The 24813-nt window shown below is 41.9% G+C and overlaps 1 protein-coding gene across 3 annotated transcripts in view; it reads right to left on the reverse strand.

Moving 5' to 3' along the window:
• Positions 1 to 11511, reverse strand: part of IDO2 (indoleamine 2,3-dioxygenase 2) — a 65120-nt gene extending 53609 nt beyond the window's left edge. For all 3 annotated transcript variants that reach the window (XM_062212972.1, XM_062212971.1, XM_062212970.1), the window contains exon 1: positions 11290 to 11511. In XM_062212972.1, the coding sequence (XP_062068956.1) occupies positions 11290 to 11388 (99 nt within the window). In that variant the 5' untranslated portion in view covers positions 11389 to 11511. The remainder of the gene's footprint in view (positions 1 to 11289) is intronic.
• Between the last annotated feature and the right edge of the window lie 13302 nt (positions 11512 to 24813).

The following is a 24813-nucleotide window of genomic DNA, read 5'->3' on the forward strand; positions in this document are numbered from 1 at the left end:
GCATCACTGGAAAGCGTAAGTAAGATTGCCCCATTAGGAGACCAAAGAGACAGAAATTAGGAAGTTGCCAATTTCTTTGCATTCATGACCTAGGAATGAAGCAGGATTCAAATTTGACTGAGAAAGTAAGAAAATAGAGATTACATTTTTAGGAGTGACACTAACCAAGAGGACAGGAGGGAGTTGTGTTTGAGGGTGACCTCCTTTTAAGAGTGTGAACCCTGGGGCCAGTTTACAACCTGGTAGGGCAAGAGGAAGAGACTGAGCACACAGCAGAGGGTGCGTGGTCAGCGGCAGAGGTCATGGACTAGGAAGGGAGGAGAGGAAGAGCCCGCAAGGGTAGAAGGAGAAGATCTGCAGTGATGCATAACTGACATAGAATTCCTGCAGGTGACACGGAATCCCTGCAGGGCCTCTGAATCTCACAGTCTCAGAGAGACTTGGACTCAGGCTCCTCACGGGTCCATTGCCCGGCTGTATCCAATCCTAGCTGCATCCACTGAAAAGCAGGGGTTTCATTTACTCTTCCCTTTTCTGTCTTTGACCCTCCATCAGTTCAGGTCCAACAGGGCACGTGCACTTTCAGATTACACCGAATATGATGTCTTTATTTTCATGACAGATGTGAGTGTTCATTGGAAAGAAGTGTCGTCACGGTGTCCCCGTGTGTGCATCATGCAGCCCCTCAGCTTCTAGGGGGGTTGGGCATGCAGGGAGAAACAAGTGTAGCAACACGATGGTGTCATTTTCTCCCATGAATTTCACCTGTAGATGCAGAACAGAAAGAAGCGAGGACTAAAGTGACACCAGTGTGGGAAGTTACGGAATGGAAGCAGAGAGAGAATGCCCCAAGAGGGTACCGGAGAGATTTATGGCACGCTGACCACGAACTGGTAGCTTGCTTCTCCTCTGTGTGGTGCTTGTGTGTGATGAGCAGAAATTGAAGGCAGTTGCAGAAATGATGGAATAGAATACTTAAAATTAATTCTGCAAGAAAACCAAGGATGCAGACTCTCAGTATCCAGAAGGGCCCTTTAAAGTGGGTTTCAAGCAAAGAAGCTTAGCTGAAATAACCAGCTCCATACTTTCATGCCTGGACAGGGAATCACCTTCTGAGAGTTCATGGAAACCCCCTAGGTTTCTGCTTCCTGCCTAGCAGGGAAATTCTGAAATATTTCACCGTGCCTCCATTTAGGCTTCACTCTGTCATTTAATATCTACCTTTTCTATTCCGTTAGATCTTCAGAGGAAAGTTTCTCTTTTTTCATTAAAAAAAAAAGTTATTTGAAAGGCAGAGTTGCATAGAGAGATCTTCCATCTGCTGCACTCTCCAAATGGCTGCAATGGCTGGGGGCTGGGCCAGGATGAAGAGAGGGTGTCCCACATGGGTGGCAGGGGCCCTAGTACTTTGTGCATCTTCGGATGCTTTCCCTTAACAGGGAGCTGGATCAGATGTGGATCAGCCAGGCTCCCAGCGGCACTCACTTATAGGATGTGGGTGTTGCAGGCAGTGGCTCAGCTCCCTGCCCCACAACGCCAGCCTCTCTTCCGCCTTAATTCCATCCCCTTCTTTTTCTTTCCTTCCTTCTTTTTTTTTTAATATTTATTAATTTGAAAGTCAGAGCTAGAAGAAGAAGGGGCAGGGGCAAGGACAGAGGCAAAGAGAGAGAGAGAGAGAGAGAGAGAGAGAGAGAGAGAGGTATTCCATCTGCTGGTTCACTCCTCAAATGGCTGCAATGGTCAGGACTGGGCCAGGCTGAAGCCAGGAGCCAGGAGCTTCCTCTGGGTCTCCCATGTACATACAGGGGCCCAAGCACTTGGGCCATCATCTGCTGCTTTTCCAGGCCATTAGCAGGAAGTTGCATTGGAAGTGGAGCAGCGGGGACTTGAACCTGTGCCCATATGGGATGCTGGTGTGGCAAGCAGTGGCTTTATCCACTACACCACAGCGCCGACCCCCATACCCTTCTTTTTCAAAGATGTGCTAGTGTTGGAACTTCATCACCCAGAGCAGGACAATCATGCGTGTTGAGTCCCTCTGGGCTCCTAAAGTGTGGGGCCCAGTCAACAGCAGCAGCCTCTCTTGAAAACTTGTTAGAAATGCACATTCTTGGGCCACACCTCAGATCTACTGCACCCAAAACTCCAAGGTAGAGTCCAGCAGTCTGTACTTTCTCAGGCTCTTTCTCAGTCTGTACTTTCTCAGGTTCTTTCACACCCAAAAGGTGAACACCAGTGATGTGGAGACAAACCTTTGAAGAAATCAAGCAGGGGAGAAAGAATTTTAAAGATTGCTCACAATGTGTTGAAGATGCATGCTGCCTTTGGCTTGCCTCCTGGGACTGAAGGAACTACTGAATGGTGTAAATTACTGTTTGTTGCCAGATTGTTTAATATCTTTAAGTTGCAGTGTAGGAGACAGGATCAAGTGATGAGTTTTTCACCGCACAACATTCCTTTGGGTGTTTTTCACCCAGCTATCACATCTGTTGTAAAACCTGCATGGTAGGGGCTGGCGCTGTAGCGTAGTCGGTAAAGCCACTGCCTGCAGTGCCAGCATCTTAAATGGGTGTCGGTTCAAGTCCTGGCTGCTCCACTTCCCATCCAGCTCTCTGCTGTGGCCTGGGAAAGCAGTAGAAGATGGCCCAAGTGCTTGGGCCTCTGCATCCACATGGGAGACCCGGAAGAAGCTCCTGGCTCCTGGCTTCGGATCAGCGCAGCTCCGACCGTTGTGGCCAACTGGGGAGTGAGCCATCAGATGGAAGACCTCTCTCTCTCTCTCTCTAACTCTGCCTTTCAAATAAGTAAACCTTTAAAAAAAAAAAAAAACCTGCCCGGTATTTCAGTCGTGCCTATTAGTAATTGCTTATCTTTTTCACTGTTATTATCAAACCTGAAACAGTCATTCTTATACATCTATTTGAGCTATTTTCTGATAATTTCCTTAACACAAACTTCTGAAGGTGATTCCTGGGTTACAGTTTTCACAAGTTGGAAGCCACTTCTTGAGTCCCTTACAGAAACACTGCATCAATTTCTAACCACGTTGGTAGCCTGACACGCAATTGGAGTGGCAGTTCATCCGTTCTTCCGACAGCATCTTTTCTTTTTTTTTCCTTTTTTTTGACAGGCAGAGTTAGACAGTGAGAGAGAGAGACAGAGAGAAAGATCTTCCTTCCATTGGTTCACCCCACAAATGGCCGCTATGTCTGGCGTGGTGCGCTGATCCGAAGCCAGGAGCCAGGTGCTTCTCCTGGTCTCCCATACGGGTACAGGGCCCAAGCACTTGGGCCATCCTCCACTGTCTTCCCAGGCCATAGCAGAGAGCTGGACTGGAAGAGGAGCAACCAGGACAGAATCTGGCGCCCTAACCAGGACTAGAACCCGGGGTGCTGGCTCCGCAAGTGGAGGATTAGCCTAGTGAGCAGCGGCGCCGGCCGCAACAGCATCTTTTTTGATTTGTGATGTTGTCAAGATATGATTTGCATTTCACTCTTTGCAGGAAAATTCGGTTATTTTACTCATTTGTCATTCTAATATTTAGTGAACATTTTGCAGTTATCCTCCCAGAAATACACTTTCTCAGAAACGATGATTTAAAAAAATGTAGTCAATGCCTGTGCCAGGATGTGCTAAAAACAGGGAGTTTATCAAGTAGAAAATAAGAGTTCAAGTTCTTACTCCCATCTTGTAGTGCAGAGCCTTGAGGGTTGCTATGTGGTCTTAGAGACATTTGGTTCCCACTGTGCTGTTATTTCATTCTTCACATCTATATCTCTCTGTTACTGAGCTTCAGAATCTTGTCCCATGTTTGGCTGTTGTATTTGTGTGTGTGTGTGTGTGTAATAGTCATTCATAACAGAGTAGTAAAATGAATCTATCTTTCATGCATGCTCTTGAATTTTAAGTCCCACTCAGAAAGTTTTTCCCTTCCCAACCTCACTTTTTGTTTTACTTTTGCTGCTTACGTCTTGAATCCATGTTCCTTTGCTGTGTGTATGAGTTAGGACACAGGAGAGTACTTTAAAAATTTCACGGCCATGGAAGTAAAAGAAGTTTATTTTGCTGCAGAAAAATGGAATTCATGCATATCAATGTTCTTCAAAAATTTCATGGAAAATGTACACTATGAAAAATTGTTCATGGATTTCAAATATGTTTTGCAGCCAAATTAGCTTATCTTTTAATTGCCTTGTTTTTCTGTAACATTGTAAAGCTGTGTTCGTATTATCTCATGATTTCCATGTTGAAATAGAGGGAGTGAGAGCTCAGCAAGGTAGAATTATTTCCTCAGATTACATGGTCTGGTTAGTGGCCAGGCCTGACCTCCTCTGTCTCAAAGTTCAGGGTAGATTCCAACTCCTGCTCAGAGTAAACACAAGAGAATGCCAGGACAGGGAGGGTGTCTGTTGCAAGAGTTAGGAATTTTCAAGAGCTTAAGTGTTCACTTTATTAAAAAAAAAAAGTCAGAACCCACAGAGGAGATTGGACAGAAATAATAATAAAATCTTCCGGGTTCCTCTCTTTCTGAAAACAAATGCTCCGTTTTGTTTTCTCCTAAGGCATCCATAACAAAGTACATTTCATACAAGTAGATCATTAATGTTGAAATTCACAGGAGGTAAAGTTACTCTCAAGAGCATTTGAGAAACAACCTGCACAGAGGTTTGCGAAAGAATGTTGAAACACAACAACTAAGTTAAAAACAGAACCAGTTAGTATCCTTTAGGGCAGGAAGATGGTTAAGTATTGGAATTATATTTCCCTACTCGACAGAAACTGTTTGCAGCTCTTCTGTACAAAAACCAACACATTCACTTGTAACTTTAGATCTTTGGCCTCAATCATTGTAAGCAGTACAGGAAACAGATGGGCAGCCCTCGATGATTAAATCATCCTACAGTGAGATTTTTCAGAGAGTGCAAGGGTGTGCAGCTCTCTTTTTGCCCGATTTTGGAAAAATCTTCATAGCACACAATTTAAAGGAGAAAAGATATTTTAAATTGTATCTTTGAGAAACAGTAAACTCTCAGATTAGCCCTTGGTTAGGTTAAATAAAACTTTTGGTTACAGAAATAGTGAAGGAAGGGTGATTTTCTAAGGCTTTAAAGTGCCTTGGGGATCCCCTGAAACTAATTTTCTGTTTCTGGGATGCCCTGGATTCTTGGCAAGAAGCGGTGACGTGTTAGAGGAACTATTTCTTAGTGTTGACGCTGTCCCCTCTCTTAGTACTTGCTTCTTACTGGCACTGAATGATCACAGGAACCAAAACGGGTTAACTTTTTATTTCTAACTTTCCCAGCAAAGTCCTCTTGCCCAGTGTTTACTTGGTGCCCTTTAACCAGCTGAGACAAGAAAAAAGAAATAAACTTCCTCAAACTGCTGGTCACTTCTCTACAGACCGTGGCGGTGCACTGGGCTGTTGAACTGTGCTGCATTAGGGATACTGAGATGCTTGGAAGGTGTGTTGGATACCTTCCGGCTTCCTTCGTTTCTGGATTGAATTTTCTTTATTTGATGAGGTTTAGACTTGGGAAGGAACCACATGTGAGGGGGATACTAGCCTGGAAAGGAGACGTATTGTATGTAATCAGAAGCAGGAGCAGAAGGACTTGTGCATTTTGCTTTTTTTGCTGTCAGTGGCCAGTTTCGTTTCTCAGAAGGAAATCTGACCCACCTGTCCCACTGGCTCCTAAGGGCTCTATAAGCGGCTCACTGAGGGTTGAACTTCACGGAGGCTTCTTGGGAATGTGGAAAAGGAAGAAAGCCACAGGACTCACATTCAGTCTTGGGAAGAGCTGGATGATTCCACACAAGCAAAAAGGACTTGGAATTTATGTATAGACACACCTCTACCAATCCATCCTCAGCTGACCGAACACGGTGTGACAGCCCTTCTCCAACACAGGGCTGGAATGTTCCGGTTTCACCACAGATTTTCTACTCATTTCATTTTTAGAATCAACTTATAGATTCCACATCCCTTTTTTTTTTTTTTGTATATTACCTCTTTCTTTTTTTAAAAACAAAATTTGTGTCATACTTAAAGCCCTTGTGTTAGTCACTGATTTGTGTTTCACATTATTTGAATTATTAGGAAGACTCATGTGTTTTAACTAAAACTGGTGTAGAAAAGTAAAAATAAATAAATAAAAGCTTGAGGCAAGGTAAACAGGTTTGAACCATTCATTATCAAATGAATGGTTTGTGGGGCCGGCACTGGCCTGAAGCGCTGGCATTCCATATGGGCGCCGGTTCAAGACCCAGCTGCTCCACTTCCATTCCAGCTCTCTGCTATGGCCTGGGAAAGCAGTAGAAGATGGTCCAAGTCTTTGGGCCCCTGTACCTGCATGGGAAGACTTGGGAGAAGCACCTGGCTCCTGGCTTCAGATTGGCACAGCTATGGTGGTTGTAGCCAACTGGGGAGTGAACCAGCAGATGGAAGATCCCTCCATCTCTCCCTCTCTGTTACTCTGCCTTTCAAATAAATGAATAAACATATTTTTAAAAAAATACCTCTAGTGCATATGATGAGTTTCTTACCTGGTGTATAATCTGTCCCAGAGCACAGAAGATGATGGAAGGCATCTAATTCATCTTATGCAGAAACATAACCTCAAGAATAATCCTTGAAATAATAGCACTAACCAAGGCAATTGTGCAACTATCTCTGTGTATAGTTTTCCTGACCACTTTGTATTTTACATTCTTACTTTCCATTCTTTTTACGTCTCACGCCTGTAATGTCAGGTTGGCAAATGTCATGGCAAGACAACACTTTAGTTATAGTTGCTGAGGTCCCTCCATCCCTCTGACTCTTTCTTTTCTGCACACTGCCTGTAATGGATTGATTGATGCTCCCTCCATCCTTGTTCCTCCACCACCACCACCAACAACAAAAAGACATGTCAACTTGGAAACTGAATGTGACCTCATTTGGAAAAAGAGTTTAGCTGACGAAACATCATGGGTCTAAAATCCAGCGACAGGTATCCTTATAAAAGAGGACACAGACAGAGGGAGGAGAGACATAGCCACAGACAAGGCCATGTGAAGATGCAGGCAGATAGTGGAGTGATGCTGCCAGTGCCTGCAAACTCCTGGATCCCCCGGAAGATGGAAGTAGCATGGGGTCTGTATGGTGGTTCAGCAGGTTAAGCCCTCGTTTGCAATGAGCACATCCTATAGGAGAGGGCTAGTTGGAGCCCCTGACACTCTACTGTCCATCAGCTTCCTGATGATGCACTTGAGAAGGCAGCAGATAGATGATGGCCCAGGTGCTTGAGTCTCCACCACCTACGTGGAAGACCTGAATGGAAATCCTGGCTCCTGGCTTCAGCCTGGCCCAGACTTGGCTGTTGGCAGACATTTGGGGAGTGAATCTGCAGATGGACCATCTCTCTGTCACTCCCTTTCTCTCTGTCATTCTGCCTTTTAAATAACCAAACAAATAAACAAATCTTAAAAAAGAAAAAAGATGGAAGAGGTAGGGAAAGATTCTCCCCTATAATCTTTGGGAGCAGTGCAGACCTTTGAAAACACTGATTTCAGACTTTTGATCTCCAAAACACTAAGAGAATTAATTTGTGTTCTTTTAGCTCATTGAACTTATGGTAATTTATTATGGCTTCTCAGTGGAATTAACATCACAATACTTCAAAAAGTTTGTGGGGAAAAATTAAAAGTTAAGCTCACTTTGATACAAAAGAAAATTGAAATCCATGCATGGTTTTTCATAATATGCATTCTCATGAGCTTTTTGACATCCTTTTGTATGCATGGATTTCTTTCTTTCTTTCTTTTTTTTTTTTTTGCATAGAGTTAATTCCATTTTTGGCAAACTTTTTGAAGTACCCACAAAGACTCGTCTGAGTCTTGGGTTGACTGACAGTATCTGTGAGATATTTTCCTGAGCCTGGTGTTTTCACCCTATGTTAGCTCGCCTCTTCCCTGTCTCTCTTAAGTGTCTTTACAGTTCAGATGGTCTAGTTGAGACAACTTTTAGTTTGCTCCATTGTTCAAAATGCCAGCTTCCTTATCCCTGTCTGTCCATTTCCTCTTTGCCCGCCTTTCTTGGTTTTCCCTTAATACTGGCAACAAAGTCTGTATTTCATGCCCTACGTTCTCCACTTCCAAGCACAAATTGAATGACCTGGACCTCTTACAAATTCTGGCATCTTTTTCTCTATCCCAGTCCTAGTCTCACAGAGGCCAGGGAACTTTTCAGGGAAGTGACTGAACCTCTTCCTACCATCCCAGAGGTCTGGAAGCCATCACCTGCCACAACAATGGATTTTTTATTTTTCTTTCTCACCAGCTGGAGCCCTCCACTTTCATCTAATGCTTTGTCTAGGTCTGGTGGAGTATACCCATAGAAGTGTTTTTCCTGAGTGGTTGTTGGATTGCAGAAAGAATACAGTTCCCAACATCCCTATGACCATTTTATCTGAACCTGCTCTTTCCTTGGCCCTGATGGTACGTAAAGAATGTCTCCTTTCCTTTACATCTGCATTTAAAGTCCTTCCAATCCCTGCTCAGGGCACCTCTACTTGCACAGCTGGACTCCGGAGTGTAGCCCCTCGTGGCTCACCTGTGCCTTGTTGCTAGCCCCTGCTCTGTCCTCCCCTGCCCCGCTCTGCAGTAGCGATGCGAGTTAAGCTAGAACTTCTGAGTTACCTGCATGGGCTCCGGCACCAGCTTTCTCAGAAGTCCCTCCTATGCTCCAAATCACCCTGTGAGGAAACCATTTAAATACCAGTTGCATTACTTCATTTACCAGAGCCTGGCATGGAGGTCTCCTGTTTTAATCTAACTTGCTTGCTCCTTTCTTGCGAAAATAATTTCCTTGTGTTCTTTATGTCTAAGGAGACAGTATGTCCCTTCACACACACACACACACACACACTCAGGACGCGTGATCCAGCAAAGGATTCTTGTGATACATTTGTACGTATGGGTCTCTGAGGCATGCATTTTGCACATTGAAATGTGGAAATGATTCATCTGAAACCCATTCAATCTCCTACCCCAAAGCCAGCACATTTTCTTCTTCATTAGCTTGACCACAATTTTTTTAAGAAGGACTTGCAAGGAACTCTATAGAGTAAGAGACCAAAAAACATCACCTAGAGATGCTGGGAGAAATTCGCTGAGGTCCGTGGCTATGAAGGAGCAGCCCTCCCAGCACTTGTCCCTGGAACTAAAGCCAAGCCAAACCTGGCTGAGCCCTGGAGCAGCCTCCGGCTCTTTCCCTAGTTTGATTGATGGGTGGCTGTGCTGACATCTGGTGATGTAGTAACTAAGTCTTTCCTGAGTGTGGTGCATACTGGTGACAGCATGCTTCCCCTACAGCCTCCCAGAAAAGAGAGGTTTAAAATCGTCACTCCACAAAAGAAAAAAAAAAAAAACCAAAACAGAAAATGACATTTGGAGATGTCTCACATTATGACTATGACAGAACAAGACCAGTTTGCCTGGGAACTTTTTTTTTCCATAAGCTCAGGAATGACAATGTCTTCTAAGGGGTCTCTACCAGCGGAACCACAGATTTCTGGCCCCGAAGATCACAAAATCCTGTAAGGAGGCATGGCGCCTTTCTTTTGGGCTTCCTGTAATGATGAAAGGGAACAGCAAAGAAGGGAACTCTGCTGCTGTGGTACCACCCAAGGTTAACCTGCTTTGCAATGCTGCTTCTCCTGAGCTCAGCCTGCATATCTCAGAGCAGCAAGAACGTGCTGACCAATAGGCCCTTTCTAGCTTGGGCAGTAGGGAGGATAGGAATTCTCCCGAGACACAGAAGGGAGATTTTAATAAGGGCTAGGCTGAGGGACAGGAGTATGAGCTCTTACTTCTTTTATTGGCTTTTTCAAAGTGCTTTCTCATTAACATTCCACAGCAGTCTCATGGGACTGGCATCAAATCTCGTCTAACAAATGCAAAAACTAAGGACCTGGCAATGCTTGGAATTTACTCAAGGTCAAAGGAGCTAGAAAGTGCAAATTAGGCATGGACTCCTTCTGATATGCCCAAGACTTTCCTAGTTTAGCACAACACATGGTGCATCTCAGAGAACATGGCTCATTGTCTGGACTACAACCCATTTCTGAACAACACCCAGTGGTCACTACTTCTAATGGTCAAGTTACTTGCTGAGCTGTGACTTGGTCTCAGCACTAATAGCTCTCTAGGAGAAATATTTGAGAGCAGTGAGTAGTTCTTATCTTCATTTATATTCCTCCGGGTACCCTCCGAAGTAAGCAACCATCAGAACAGGTATTCAGTGAAAGCTTATTGATTTCCAGGTCATTCTTTAGTCATAGGTAAGTGGGCAAGGAAGATAGAGGTTCAAAGACATTACTACAAACACAGCCACTTCAGATCCCTGATTTTTTACACAGAGTGGTCTTGGTCCTCATTTACGATGTAATAGAAAAAAGATGCTGAGGGCTCTCACTCTTAGTTCTGCTTTTGTCACTGTTATGTCTTGGAGCTAGTCACTTCCTCTGGACTTCAGCCAGCCCAGATGTAAAAAAAAAAATAACATTTTGAAGAACTAGATGGCTTGTATAGTCTCTAATAATGTCAGTGTTCAGGCCTCAGACCACATGTAGTGAGAAAAACAGTGTTGCTAAGGATTAGCTGAGAACTGCATTACAGATTGAGCCCAGATAGATTTAAAAATAGGTATTGTTGGTTCTCAAAGTCTCCAACCTCTTTTTCAGAAACTGCTGAGACAATCTAACCTCCACGACTAGCCTTAAAACACTCAACATTCCTTCATGGTCTCTTTCTCTTTTCCTAGCAGCAAGTCAAAACGTTAGGAGTGGTGATCTCCAATGATGGAGGAGTAAGCTCCCTAGAGGGATTTATATTACAAACACATGCCCATTGCAAGGATTGACAATGGCATGTAGAAACTCCACCTTCCACGTAGAACATCCTTTGAAGGAGCCATGCTACTTTTGCTGAGGCTCTGTTTGTTTTTAATCTCTCTCAAAGTTCAGAATCTTTTTCTTTATCGCTGCAGGTTTTCTTATAATCTTCCAGGTCTGGCTGACAATATGTCAAAGAAACTTGACTAAAGCATTCTCTTTGAATGCTCCTTTGCTGTAGCTGTTGCTTCTCATTTGTTGACTGCAACACTGTATGTTACTTCTAACATCTTTCTGGGGTTAATGACTCGGTACTTGTATCACATCTCTGTAAATAACATAGAATTGAAACCAAACAACAAGCCAAATGGCATCTCAAGAAGCCAACCATGACCTGGCCCCCAGCCTCTCTCCTTACCAGAGGGTTTGGAAGAAGAAAGCCACAGTCTTCAGAAATGTGGTACCTTCCTAAGTACAATGGCAGTGTTGTCTTCACCCTCTGTCTTTGGGGCTCCATGGTTTCCTCGCAGGATAGCACTGCACCTATCGCTTAAGAAGCGATTTCTCCAAATGGATCAGAGGCCCAGGCTCAGGGAGCCTCAAAACCACCTGCTTTGGTTGCAGCTGTTTGTGCAGTGTCTCAACACGGGGAGAACCTTGCCCTGAGGTTGAATTCCAGCTCCCGTGGACTTTCTCTGAGACAAGGCTGAGTAAACAGTGAAAAATTCATGATGAAAACCAGGTAAACAAACCAGCTAAAAAAAATTATTCTTTCCTTTTTTACAAGTGAAATATGAGAAGATTAGTTTGAAACCAGAGACACGTTTGATCCACTTTGGAAAAGGGGAGATGAGCCAATCCTTTGCCATAGGTGACTGCATCTGAACCTTCATAGGACACTGACCTGGGATGTGTTTTAAACATAAGATCAAATCAAAGAAGGAGGTACCTTTCTCTGAAGGGAGGAGAGAACTTCCACTTTGACTATGACCTCGTCTAAATAAGGTCAGAGTTTGTGAACTCAGGAGGCTTCCATGGCCTTGGCAGCTCATGACAGGAGCCTCGGGTGATTACTGACGTCATAAATAAGAGTATCAATTGTTAAATCAACAACTGGAGTCTCTATAGACTTGCTCCCCATGTAGGATCTCTGCCCTTAACGTGTTGTACTATGAGAATTAAAAGTAAAACTGCTACTCAAACAGTACTCTATCTGTGTCGGTGCAAACTGTTGAAATCTTTACTTAGTATATACTAAGCAGATCTTCTGTATATAAAGATAATTGAAAATGAATCTTGATGAAGAATGGGATGAGAGAGGGAATGGGAGATGGGATGGTTGCAGGTAGGAGGGAGGTTTTTTGGGGAAAAGCTGCTATAATCCAAAAGTTGTACTTTTGAAATTTATATTTATTAAATAAAAGTTAAAAAAAAACATAAGGCCAAGGTGCTGCAAAAGGAGGGATTTGCATGCAGACAGTTATTTCGTGATTGATGGAGAGCATGGAGGGAAGGAGTAAGTGAAGGCATGTCAGACCACAGATGGGGTTGTGTATAGCTCCAACAACATAGTTTAAGGTTGTTATTATTTTTATGTGTTTTAATAAATAACATTTACTGATTTTTTGAAATCATTGATCATTTAAAAGAGGATGTGTGTTTTTAAGTCCAGCAACTGAGATAGTGGATGCTGATGAATGTGAAAATAGCCCAAAGGGGTCTTTTAAGCCTCCTTTCTAACTTTTATCAAACAATTTTGAGAAGCTACCATGAAGGTGTGTGATGTTCTATAGGAAGCAGATGACTACCAGCCTCACTTTAGCAATCAGGAAACTCAGGCATACATCCCTGAGTAACCCTATGCAGAACCACTTCACTAGTTATTGTAGACTGAGGACTGGAGCTAAGGCATTTTTATGTCCAAGTCCTAGCTCTGTTCATTCTGCCAGGCTGGATGTCCAAGGTGCCAGACAGCACAATTTGAACTCACTTGAATAATGATCACAATTTTGCCCAGTGGACCTTGAACTTAGGTCATCTGATTGCAAACAAATTTATCTGGAGAATGACTTATCTATACACATCTCTTCTTCCTTCTTTTGTCTACGATAATGCAACAGCTAACACAGGAAGTGCCGCGATAACTTACGCAGCAGTTCCCAGGGAGGTTTCGGTTTCGAGGATTGTGTGCCCAAAGCATCTCGGCTGCTTTATGCTTCATAGGGAGACCCCTAGGAGCCTTTCTCAGTGAGGCATTGTCCCTCAGTCCAATACCCACCCATCGCAACGGTCGATTTCTCACGCATTCCAAATGCAACTTCTCAGAATTTGTCTTTTAAAGCACCCTCTTGTTCCTCTTTTCTGTCCCACATAAAAATATGACTCAGTTATATTTTTATGCCAGTCATGGTTTTCATATATTCCTTCTGTGCTCTCTCAATAACTTACAGTCTATTAGCTAACCATTAGAGCATAAAATATTAGAAACAAAAGGGCCATTATAGATACAGTCCAACACACTCATTGAAACATCAGAGCAGCCCAAGATTTATGGAGTGGAAGGACATTCCAAATGCTATCCTGCCTGTGTGCTAACATCCTTACAGTCCAGATCTCCACACTGCTGCCTTAGGACTGCTTGGTGTGAATCTTTGTCTGTATTTATTAGCTCTGTGGCCTGTCAACAAGTGGCTTAAAATTCAGAGTCTTGGGGCTGGAGCTGTGATATAGAGGGTTGGGTATCTGCCTATAGTGCTGGCATCCCACATGGGTGCCAGTTTGAGTCCTGCCTGTTCCACTTCCAATCCAGCTCCCAGCTAATGCACCTGGGAGAGTAACGGAGGATGGCCCAAGTGCTTGGACCCCTGCACCTGTGTGGGATGCTCCTGCATCCTGATTTCTGCCTGACCCAGCCCTGGCCATTGAGGCCATTTAGGGACTGAACTAGTAGATGGTAGATCTTTCTCTCTCTCATCTCTCTCTCTCTCTCTCTCTCTCTCTCTCTCTCTCCTTCTCTCTGTATTTCTGCCTTTCAAATAAATAAAATAAATCTTGAAAAAAAATTCAGAGCTGCTGTTTCTAAATCTTTAGGAAACAGTAAAATTTATTCCAGAGAAATGATAGAGTGAATGAATGAGAAACTGGAAGTGAAACACCCAACTATAACATTAAATATTATTTTTTCTTGTGTTCTTTTTAGAAATCCTTTCTTAATGTCACCAATGTCTGATTTTCTTTCCTTTTGTTCTGACTATATTTTTTCTGTTTCAATTACTGATTCCATTTTCTATTTCAGCCCTGCTCACGCAGATGTATGTTGTGTTATTATAACCATTTCTCTACCCTACTACTGTCATGTATTTCCTTGTTCTCAAAAAGATTTAATTAATTATTTGAAAGGGAGAGAGAGAGAGAGAGAGAAAGATGAGAGAGGAGAGAGAGGCCTTCCACCTGTTTGTGCAATGGCTGGGCTTGGTCTAGGCCAAAGCCAGGAGCCTGGAACTCCATCCTGGTCTCCTACATGAATGGCAGATGACCAAGCACTTGGACCATCTTCCACTGCTTTACCAGGTGCATTAGCAGGGAGCCAGGTCCAAAGCAGAGCAGAACAGCCAGGACTCACACTGGCACAATCATATGGGACGCTGGCATCAGAGGCAGCAGCTTAGCTCACTGCATCACAATGCCAGCCCCACCTGTGTATTTTAATCTGTGCTTCAGTATCACCAGATTCCCGAGTCTGCATATTCCTCACTCCCAATATGCAAATCCTAGCTACTTGTTGGTCTGTGAATATCTCACGTTGTGCCACAAAAGCTTTCAGAAGCTCCTTACTGCCAGAGACAGTAAGTTCACATTTTCCAGCTACTCACAGGACCTGTGCACATGCCTTGAAGCTTACTTGCTGATTGTGAAAACTTGCTGATTGTCTCGACACATAATGCTCTTCTTTCCAAAATCATTTCCAGACTTGTCTTCCTGTCTGCACTGCACCTGTCTTTCAAGGCACATCCCACACGCTGATGCTTCTATGAACTCTTGGTCAGAACTGTCCTGTCTTACTGCGAAATTCTACAACCAGCTTGTACCTCTTTTCCTTCCCACCACTTGAAAAGTTCTAAAAGTTCTACCCGGTGTAACTGTTACTCAGGTACCCACATGGCTTTCCCCAACAGGACATGTGCTCCTTGAAGACAGAACTCATAACCAACTTTCAATTTCCTTTGGCCGCACCCAGTGTCTTGTGTTTAACAAATGTGGAGTGAAGGCCCCCTCACTGTCCCACTGGGGACCCCATATGTTTAGAATTGGGGTCTTGATGTCAAGTGGAACTTTGTACTAGTCTCTGTTGTCCCCTTAATGTTGGTCACAGAAACTTCTGCAGTAAGGAACACAGGGCCATACCCTGTGTGAAGCTATGCCTGGCATGTTTGTTGTTTACCAAGAGGAAGCTGGTTAGATATTGTCAAGCCCAAGATTTCCTCTCTTAACAGAGGGTCTGGGCGTTTCAGAGTCCTGGGTTCCATAACCAGCTTTTCCATGAATCACAGTACTATCAGCACAAACCAGGGTTATGGACAGAGACCAAGGAATAGATGGGAAGGAAGAAAACATGTTCACAATTGTTTTCTGTTAGGGAATAGTTTAGGTGTTTACTGATAGTGAGACCAGATATACCGAGTTTCAGTTTTCAAATTGACAAAGTCCTAAAACAAAATTATCAGAAGCAGCGCTTCCTAACAGCACTGGTGTATTGAGAACGCCCTTGTTCAGCTTCTGAATGACTTCTTTGTTCCTAAGTTCAATGGAGACTTTTCCTTGATTAGCCCTTCCAGTATCTGGCATGGCTGACTACATTTTTAAATGTTTTTTTCCTTTGTGATCTTTTCTGTATCTATTTCTCCTTGATGGACTGCACTTGAAATAAGGCTAATATTAAATAAATAATAGCTGAGAACCACTGACTTCTCTCCTGTGCCAAGTCCTGCGGTGAGACTCTTCCTCAGATCATTTTATTTAACTCTCACCACAGCCTTGTGAGTCTGGTACTATTGCTACTCTCATAATTCAGTTAAAGATGTTGTAGCTCTAAAAACCTAAGCTAAAGCATGCGGTGTCACTTTTTGTAAATGAACGCAGACAGTCTCACTTTAAATCCATTGCTATACCCTGGGAGCACAGTAGCTAATGGCTCCAGTGGTTAGGATTCCTAGTCCCAGCTTCAGTATAGCCATCCATGACTGTTGTGAATTGGGAACAGTGAATTGGGAGGGCGCTCTCTCTCTCTCTCTCTCTTTGTCTCTTTTTCTCTCTCTCTTTCTCTTTTTTTCTGCCTCTAAAATAAAGAAGTTTTTAAATACATCACTGCTCCTAACCAGCTATAAGAGGTATGACTCCCTTCTTTCAATGATTTTCTCTGTTTTTCTGGTTACAGTTGATTATTCAGACATATGATTATATTTAGTACTATGGTTATGGTTATATTTATTATTCATAGGTCAGCCCTTGACTTCTGTCTTTCTTCACTTTGTTCCCTCTCTCTCCATGACCTCATCCATTTAAGGACACCAGTCATCTTCTCTAGGCTGATGAGTTGGTCATTTCCCAACCCCAGATCATAGGAAGCTCAAAGCATATACTAGAAAATATCTTTGGGAAAATGGCAGAGCAAAGTCACTACTTATCAATAGTCACATTGAACATTAATGGACTTAACTCTCCAGTTAAAAGGCACAAACTGGCTGAATGGATTAAGGAACAAAACCCATCTGTTTGCTACCTACAGGAAACACATCTTTCCAACAAAGATGCATGCAGACTGAAAGTGAAAGGTTGGAAAAAGATATCCATGCCAACAGAAACCAAAAAAAAAAAAAGGCAGGTGTAGCCATATTAATATCAGACAAAATAAACTTTAACACAAAAACTGTTAAGAGAGACAAAGAGGGACACTATATAATGATTAAGGGTTCAATTCAACAGGAAGATGTAACTATTATAAATGTATATGCACCTAATTACAGGGCACCAGTTTATTTAAAAGGTATGTTAAGGGACTTAAAGGGAGACTTAGACTCCAATACAATAGTACTGGGGGACTTTAATACTCCACTCTCAGAAATAGACAGCTCATCGGGACAGAAGATCAACAAGGAAACAACAGATTTAATCGATACTATTGCCCAAATGGATCTAACAGATATCTACAGAACTTTCAATCCTACATCTAAAGATTTTACATTCTTTTCAGCAGTGCATGGAACCTTCTCTAGGATTGACCACATACTAGGCCATAAAGCAAATCTCAGCAAATTCAAAAGAATTAGAATCATACCATGCAGCTTCTCAGACCACAGTGGAATGAAGGTGGAAATTAGCAATGCAGGAACCCCTAGAGAGTATGCAAACACATGGAGATTGAACAACATGCTCCTGAATGAACACTGGGTCACAGAAGAAATCAAAAAAGAAATCAAAAACTTTCTGGAAGTAAATGAGGATAACAGCACAACATACCAAAACTTATGGGATACGGTAAAAGCAGTGTTGAGAGGAAAGTTTATAGCAATAGGTGCCTACATCAAGAAATTGGAAAGGCACCAAATAAATGAGCTTTCAAAGCATCTCAAGGATCTAGAAAAACTGCAGCAAACCAGACCCAAATCTAGTAGGAGAAGAGAAATAATTAAAATCAGAGAAGAAATCAACAGGATTGAATAAAGAAAAATTACAAAAAATCAGCCAAGTGAAGTGCTGATTTTTTGAAAAAATGAATAAAATCGACACACCATTGGCCCAAATAACTAAAAAAAGAAGAGGAAAGACCCAAATCAGTAAAATCAGAGATGAAAAAGGAAATGTAACAACAGACACCACAGAAATAAAAAGAATCATCAGAAATTACTACAAGGACTTGTATGCCAGCAAACAGGGAAATCTATCAGAAATGCACAGATTCTTGAACACATACAACCTACCTAAATGGAGCCAGGAAGACATAGAAAACCTAAACAAACCCATAACTGACACAGAAATTGAAACAGTAATAAAGGCCCTCCCAACAAAGAAAAGCCCAGAACCAGATGGATTCACTGCTGAATTCTACCAGACATTTAAAGAAGAACTAACTCCAATTCTTCTCAAACTATTCAGAACAATCGAAAAAGATGGAATCCTCCCAAATTCTTTCTATGAAGCCAGCATCACCTTAATCCCTAAGCCAGAGAAAGATGTAGCATTGAAAGAAAATTACAGACCAATATCCCTGATGAACATAGACACAAAAATCCTCAATAAAATTCTCGCCAATAGAATACAACACATCAGAAAAATCATCCACCCAGACCAAGTGGGATTTATCTCTGGTATGCAGGGATGGTTCAATGTTCGCAAATCAATCAATGTGATACACCACATCAACAAACTGCAGAAGGAAAACCATATGATTATCTCAATAGATGCAGAGAAAGCATTCGATAAAATTCAACACCCTTTCATGATGAAAACTCTAAGCAAATTGGGTATAGAAGGAACATTACTCAATATAATCAAAGCAATTTATGAAAAACCCATGGCCAGCATCCTAAATGGAGCTGGGAAAACTGGATTTCTACTTGCAGAAGTATGAAGCAAGACCCCTACCTTACACCTTACACAAAAACCCACTCAACATGGATTAAAGACCTAAATCTATGACCTGGCACCATCAAATTATTAGAGAACATTGGAGAAACCCTGCAAGATATTGGTACCAGCAAAGACTTCCTGGAAAAGACCCTGGAGGCCCAGGCAGTCAAAGCCAAAATTAACTATTGGGATTGCATCAAATTGAGAAGTTTCTGTACTGCAAAAGAAAAACTCAGGAAAGTGAAGAGGCAACCAACAGAATGGGAAAAAATATTTGCAAACTATGCTACAGATAAAGGGTTGATAACCAGAATCTACAAAGAGATCAAGAAACTCCACAACAACAAAACAAACAACCCACTTAAGAGATGGGCCAAGGACCTCAATAGACATTTTTCAAAAGAGGAAATCCAAATGGACAACAGGCACATGAAAAAATGTTCAAGATCACTAGCAATCAGGGAAATGCAAATCAAAACCACAATGAGGTTTCACCTCACCCCGTTTAGAATGGCTCACATTCAGAAATCCACCAACAACAGATGCTGGTGAGGATGTGGGGAAAAGGGACACTAACCCACTTTTGGTGGGAATGCAAACTGGTTAAGCCACTATGGAAGTCAGTCTGGAGATTCCTCAGAAACCTGAACATAACCCTACCATACAACCCAGCCATCCCACTCCTTGGAATTTACCCAAAGGAAATTAAATTGGCACACAAAAAAGCTGTCTGCACCTTAATGTTTATTGCTGCTCAATTCACAATAGCTAAGACCTGGAATCAACCTAAATGCCCATCAACAGTAGACTGGATAAAGAAATTATGGGATATGTACTCTATAGAATACTATACAGCAGTCAAAAACAATGAAATCCGGTCATTTGCAACAAAATGGAGGAATCTGGAAAACATTATGCTGAGTGAAATAAGCCAGTCCCAAAGGGACAAATATCATATGTTCTCCCTGATCAGTGACAACTAACTGAGCACCAAAAAGGAAACCTGTTAAAGTGAAATGGACACTATGAGAAATGGTGACTTGACCAGCCCTTGCCCTGACTGTTGATGAACAACTTAATACGTTATCCCTCTTAGTATTTTTTTCTGTTCTACTTAATACTATTGGTTGAATTCTGTAATTAATACACAGTTATTCTTAAGTGTTGGAACTTAACTGAAAAGTGATCCCTGTTAAATATAAAAGTGGGAATAAGAGAGAGAAGAGATGTACAATTTGGGACATGCTCGAGCTGACTTGCCCCAAACGGTAGAGTTGGAAACATACCAGGGGATTCCAATTTAATCCCATCAAGGTAGCATGTACCAATGCCATCTCACTAGTCCATTTGATCAATTTCTGTTCACAATTGATCATAATGATAGGACTAAGAATCAAAGGGATCACATAAACAAGAGTAGTGTCTGAAAATACTAACTGATAGAACAAAAAAGGGAAAGAACGATCCAACATGGGAAGCGGGATACACAGCAGACTCATAGAATGGCAGATGTCTTAAACAGCACTCTGGCCTCAGAATCAGCCCTTAAGGCATTCAGATCCAGCTGAAAAGCCCATGAGAGTATTGTAGGCATGGAAAGCCAAGACACTCTGTTAAAAAAAATGACCTAAATGAAAGATCTCCGCGAGTGAGATCCCAGTGGAAAGAACAGGTCGTCAAAGAAGGAGGTACCTTTCTCTGAAGGGAGGAGAGATCTTCCACTTTGACTATGACCTTGTCTAAATATGATGAGTCGGTGAACTCAAAAGGCTTCCATAGCTTTGGCAACTCATGACAAGAGCTTAGGGTGATTACTGATGCCATAAACAAGAGTGTCAATTTGTTAAGTCAACAACAGGAGTCACTGTGCACTTACTCCTCATGTAGGATCTCTGTCCTTAATATGCTGTACATTGTGATTTTATGCTATAGCTAGTACTCAAACAGTATTTTTCAGCTTGTGTTTCTATGTGGGTGCAAACTGTTGAAATCTTTACTTAGTATATACTAAACTGATCTTCTGTATATAAAGAGAATTGAAAATGAATCTTGATGTGAATGGAACGGGAGAGGGAGCGGGAAAGGGGAGGGTTGTGGGTGGGACGGAAGTTATGGGGTGGGGGAAGCCATTGTAATCCATAAGCTGTACTTTGGAAATTTATATTCATAAATAAAAGTTAAAAAAAAAGAAGTAACATATGGCCCTTCCGTGTGCATGACCCTGGATGACTTCCTGTGGTGGGACCCCTGTTACCATAGCTGATGAGTTGGAGACTTAGTAGTCATTTCTCCATCAGAGTCACATCCAATCTTGCAAGTCTTATTGGCTTAATATCACTCTTTTTTTTAAAAGATTTACTTATTTATTTGAAAGACAGAGTTACACAAAGAGAAGAAGAAGCAGAGAGAGAGAGGTCTTCCATCTGCCAGCCCACTCCACAACTAGCCACAATGGCCAGAGCTATGCCAATCTGATGCCAGGAGCTAGGAGCCTCCTCTGGGTCTTCCCTTGTGGGTAGGGGCCCAAGGACTTGGGCCATCCTCCACTGTTTTCCCAGGCCACAGCAGAGAGCTGGATGGGAAGTGGAGCAGCTGGGACCTGAACTGGCTCCCATATGGGATGCCGGCACCACAGGCGGCGGCTTCACTGACTAGGCCAAAGTGTCAGCCCCCTAATATCACTCTTGTTTCTCTTTGTTTCCAACCCACTGCCATTATTTTAAGCCTTTCTGCATTTATTGTTGGAATTTTATGTACTAGTGAGCCTGTAACCTACCTCTCCTATTCAAATGTAATCTATAGTGTTTCCCCATCATTTCACACTTGGATTATTGTATAGCCCCTTACCTCATCATACTGTTTAGTTACTACTCCCCACATTATCTGTCCCCTGCCATTTTTCTCTCCAGCTACTCCAAAGTTATTTAAATATTTATTATTTAAATATCACTCATGTATTTAAAATTCACAGCTATTCATTTGAATATTATTCAAATATGATAAAGTCATTTTCTGCTTAAAATCTTTCCCTTTGTTTGCAAGATAAATCAATTCTCTCACTGAAAGGCCCTGCAGCTCATCATGGTCTAGCTTCCCTGACATATGTAGTCTTATTTATCACCACCTCAATCACTGTGTTTGTTCTTTGATGCTTCAGACATATTAAACATTATTGACTATCCAATGACAAATTAGCAGGGCCAATCACACACACACATACACATAAGGAACTTTAATCCCTATGTGAAGGCAAAAGTGACGTGTGATGAATTTTAAAAATCTATGAAAACAGAATGAAAAGGGAATTCTTTAAAATTTAATTATTCAGTTGGGCTGGGTAAAGACCTAAAACAGTGCTTTTCAAGTAAAAATGGGTGGGCAAGATCTGGTTCCATCAGCTTGATCAGGTCCAAGGGCCTGCAGTGTTCTGGAAAATCCTTGTAAAATTAAAGACAGTGTGATGTACATTCTTCAAAGGGTACTTTCCTCAAACACTTTGTAAATTTTTTAAATATATAAACATAGAAAATAGCTATTACATCAAAATCATTGTCCTTAGGAATCGAAAGGAATCTAAGTATCATTCTACTTTTGAAAATGGTTGACTTTTAGTTGTTTAAAATTTTCACTATGATTAACCTCGCCTATCAATTTCAGATAAGATATGTGATTGCATTATTAAGCAAAACATCTTATTAATGATCTGCTTCTCTCTGGTGATTTCATATGTGCCAAACAGGCTAGAGAGGTTAAGTGGATTATCTAAGGTCATAAAACAATTATCTTTCTGATAGATTAGTTTCATTTAGAGCAGTCTCGGGGACATAACAAAAGCAAGCAGAAAGCATAGAGTGCATAGAGAGTTTCATGTACCCTTTGGATGCACATATGCACAGTCTCCTGCAACATCAACAACCCCCACCAGAATGGATCCCTTACTATGATCAATGAAGTCTACTTTTACACATCATTATCACCTGAAGTCCATAGTTTATATGAGGGATCACTCTTGGTGTGGGCTTTGAAAAATGTAAGATGACATGCATCTCCCGCTGTAGTATCATGCTAGCTAGTTTCACTGCCTTGAAAACCCTCTGTGTTCTGCCTGTTGAGGCCTTCCTCCTCCCTAACTCCTGACAACCACTCATCTTTTCACTCTCTCTATAATGTTGCCTGTTCCAGAAAGTTCTATAGTGGGACTCACCCAATATGTACCTTTTACAAACCAGCTTCTTCCACTCAATAGCATGCCTTTTAAAGTTCCTCCATGTGTTTCTTGGCTTGGTAGCACTGAGTAACATTCCATTGTCAAATGTACTGCAGATTCTGTGTCCAGTCACCTACTGAGCAACATCTTGGTTGCTTACAAGTATTGGCAATTATGCATAAAATTGCTATAAGCATTCAAATGCAGGTTTTATATGGATGTAAGTTTTTGATAAGTATCCAAGACAGTGGTTATTTGGTGAAAGTACATTTTATAGAAAGCTGCCACACTGACTTCTTTTTTTTAAGATTTATTTATTTTATTTGAAAGGCAGAATTACAGAGAGGCAGAGAGAGAGAGAGAGAGAGAGACAGAGACAGAAAGAGACAGAGAGAGAGAGAGGAAGAGAGAGAGAGAGAGAGAGAGAGAGGGAGAGAGGTCTTCCATCTACTGATTCACTCCCCAGATGGTCCCAACAGTCAGAGCTGTGTCAATTCAAAGCCAGGAGATTCTTCCAGGTCTCCTACACAGGTGCAGGGGCCCAAAGATTTGAGCCATCCTTCACTACTATGGCCTTCCCAGGCCATAGCAGAGAGTAGGATGGAAAGTGGAACAGCCAGGACTAGGGATGCCATATGGGATGCCAGCACTGTAGGTTGAGGATTAACCTACTGTGCCAGAGCACCAGCCCTTATAATCTTTATCATAATCTTTATCCGGTCATCAGTTTATGGACATCTGGGTTGATTCCAGTTTATGGACATTTGGGTTGATTCCATATCGTAAATATTGTGGATTGAGATGCGGTGAACATGGAGATAAAAATAACTCCTTCATATGCTGATTTCATTTTGTTTGAGTAAATCCTTAGGAGTGAAATTGCTGGGTCATACAATGGGTCTATATTCAGATTTCTGAGGAATCTCCATGCTGTCCTCAACAGTGGATGCACCAGTTAACATTCCTATGAACAGTGGATTAGTGTGTCTTTTTCCCCATATCCTTGCCAGCATTTATTGTTTATTGATTTCTATATGAGAGCCATTCTAACTAGAGTGAGGTGAAACCTCATTGTGGTTTTGATTTGCATTTTCCTGATGTCTAGTGACCTGAGCATTTTTTCATGTGTCTGTTGGCCATTTTGATTTCTTCTTTTGAAAAATACCTATTTAAGTCTTTTGCCCATTTCTGGATTTTTTGTTTTGTAGTTGTTGAGTTTCTTGAGCTCTTTATAGATTCCAGATATCAATCCTTTTTCAATTTCATAGTTTGCAAATATTTTCTCCCATTCTATTGGTCGCCTCTTCACTTTGCTGAGTGCTTCTTTTGCAGTGCAGAAGCTTCTCAGCTTGATGTAATCCCAATTGTCAAATTTGGCTTTGATTGTCTGTGCCTCGGCTCTTTTCCAATAAGTTTTTGATTATGCCAATGTCTTGCAGAGTTTCCCAATGTTCTCTAGTAATTTGATGGTATCAGGTCATAGATTTAAGTCCTTGATCTATTTTGAGAGGATTTTTGTGTAAGGTATAAGGTGGAGGTCTTGTTTCATACTTCTGCCTGTGGAAATCCAGTTTTCCCAGCACCATTTATTGAGGAGACTGCCCTTGCTCCAGGGATTGATTTTAGCTCCTTTGTCAAAGATAAGTTGGTTAGATGCATGGATTGATTTCTGCAATTTCTTTTATGTTCTATTGGTCTACATGTCTATTTTTTTTTTTTTGCCAGTACCAGGCTGTTTTGATTATAACTTCCCTGTGGTATGTCTTGAAATCTGGTATTGTGATGTCTCCAGCTTTGTTTTTGTATACCACATTTGTTTTAATCCTTTCATCTGATGATGGGAACCTTGATTGATTCTGTATCTTGGCTATTGTGAAAAGTGCTATGCAGGAATCTCTGATATAATTATTTCACATCTTTTTTGATATATATTGCCCCGGCCCGCAGGGTAATCAACTAGGACATGAGGAGGGCAGACCTGAATGGAGAGACAAACCAGACACGAGAAGGGAGACCAAGACAGTATTCTGATTGAGGTCTCACTTTATTGGAGAAGGAGGCAGTTTATATAATACAAGGCAAGGATTGTAACAGTCGAGGGCAAGCAGG

This window comes from Lepus europaeus, chromosome 16, assembly GCF_033115175.1.
Source record: "Lepus europaeus isolate LE1 chromosome 16, mLepTim1.pri, whole genome shotgun sequence".
Classification (NCBI taxonomy): Eukaryota; Metazoa; Chordata; class Mammalia; order Lagomorpha; family Leporidae; genus Lepus; species Lepus europaeus.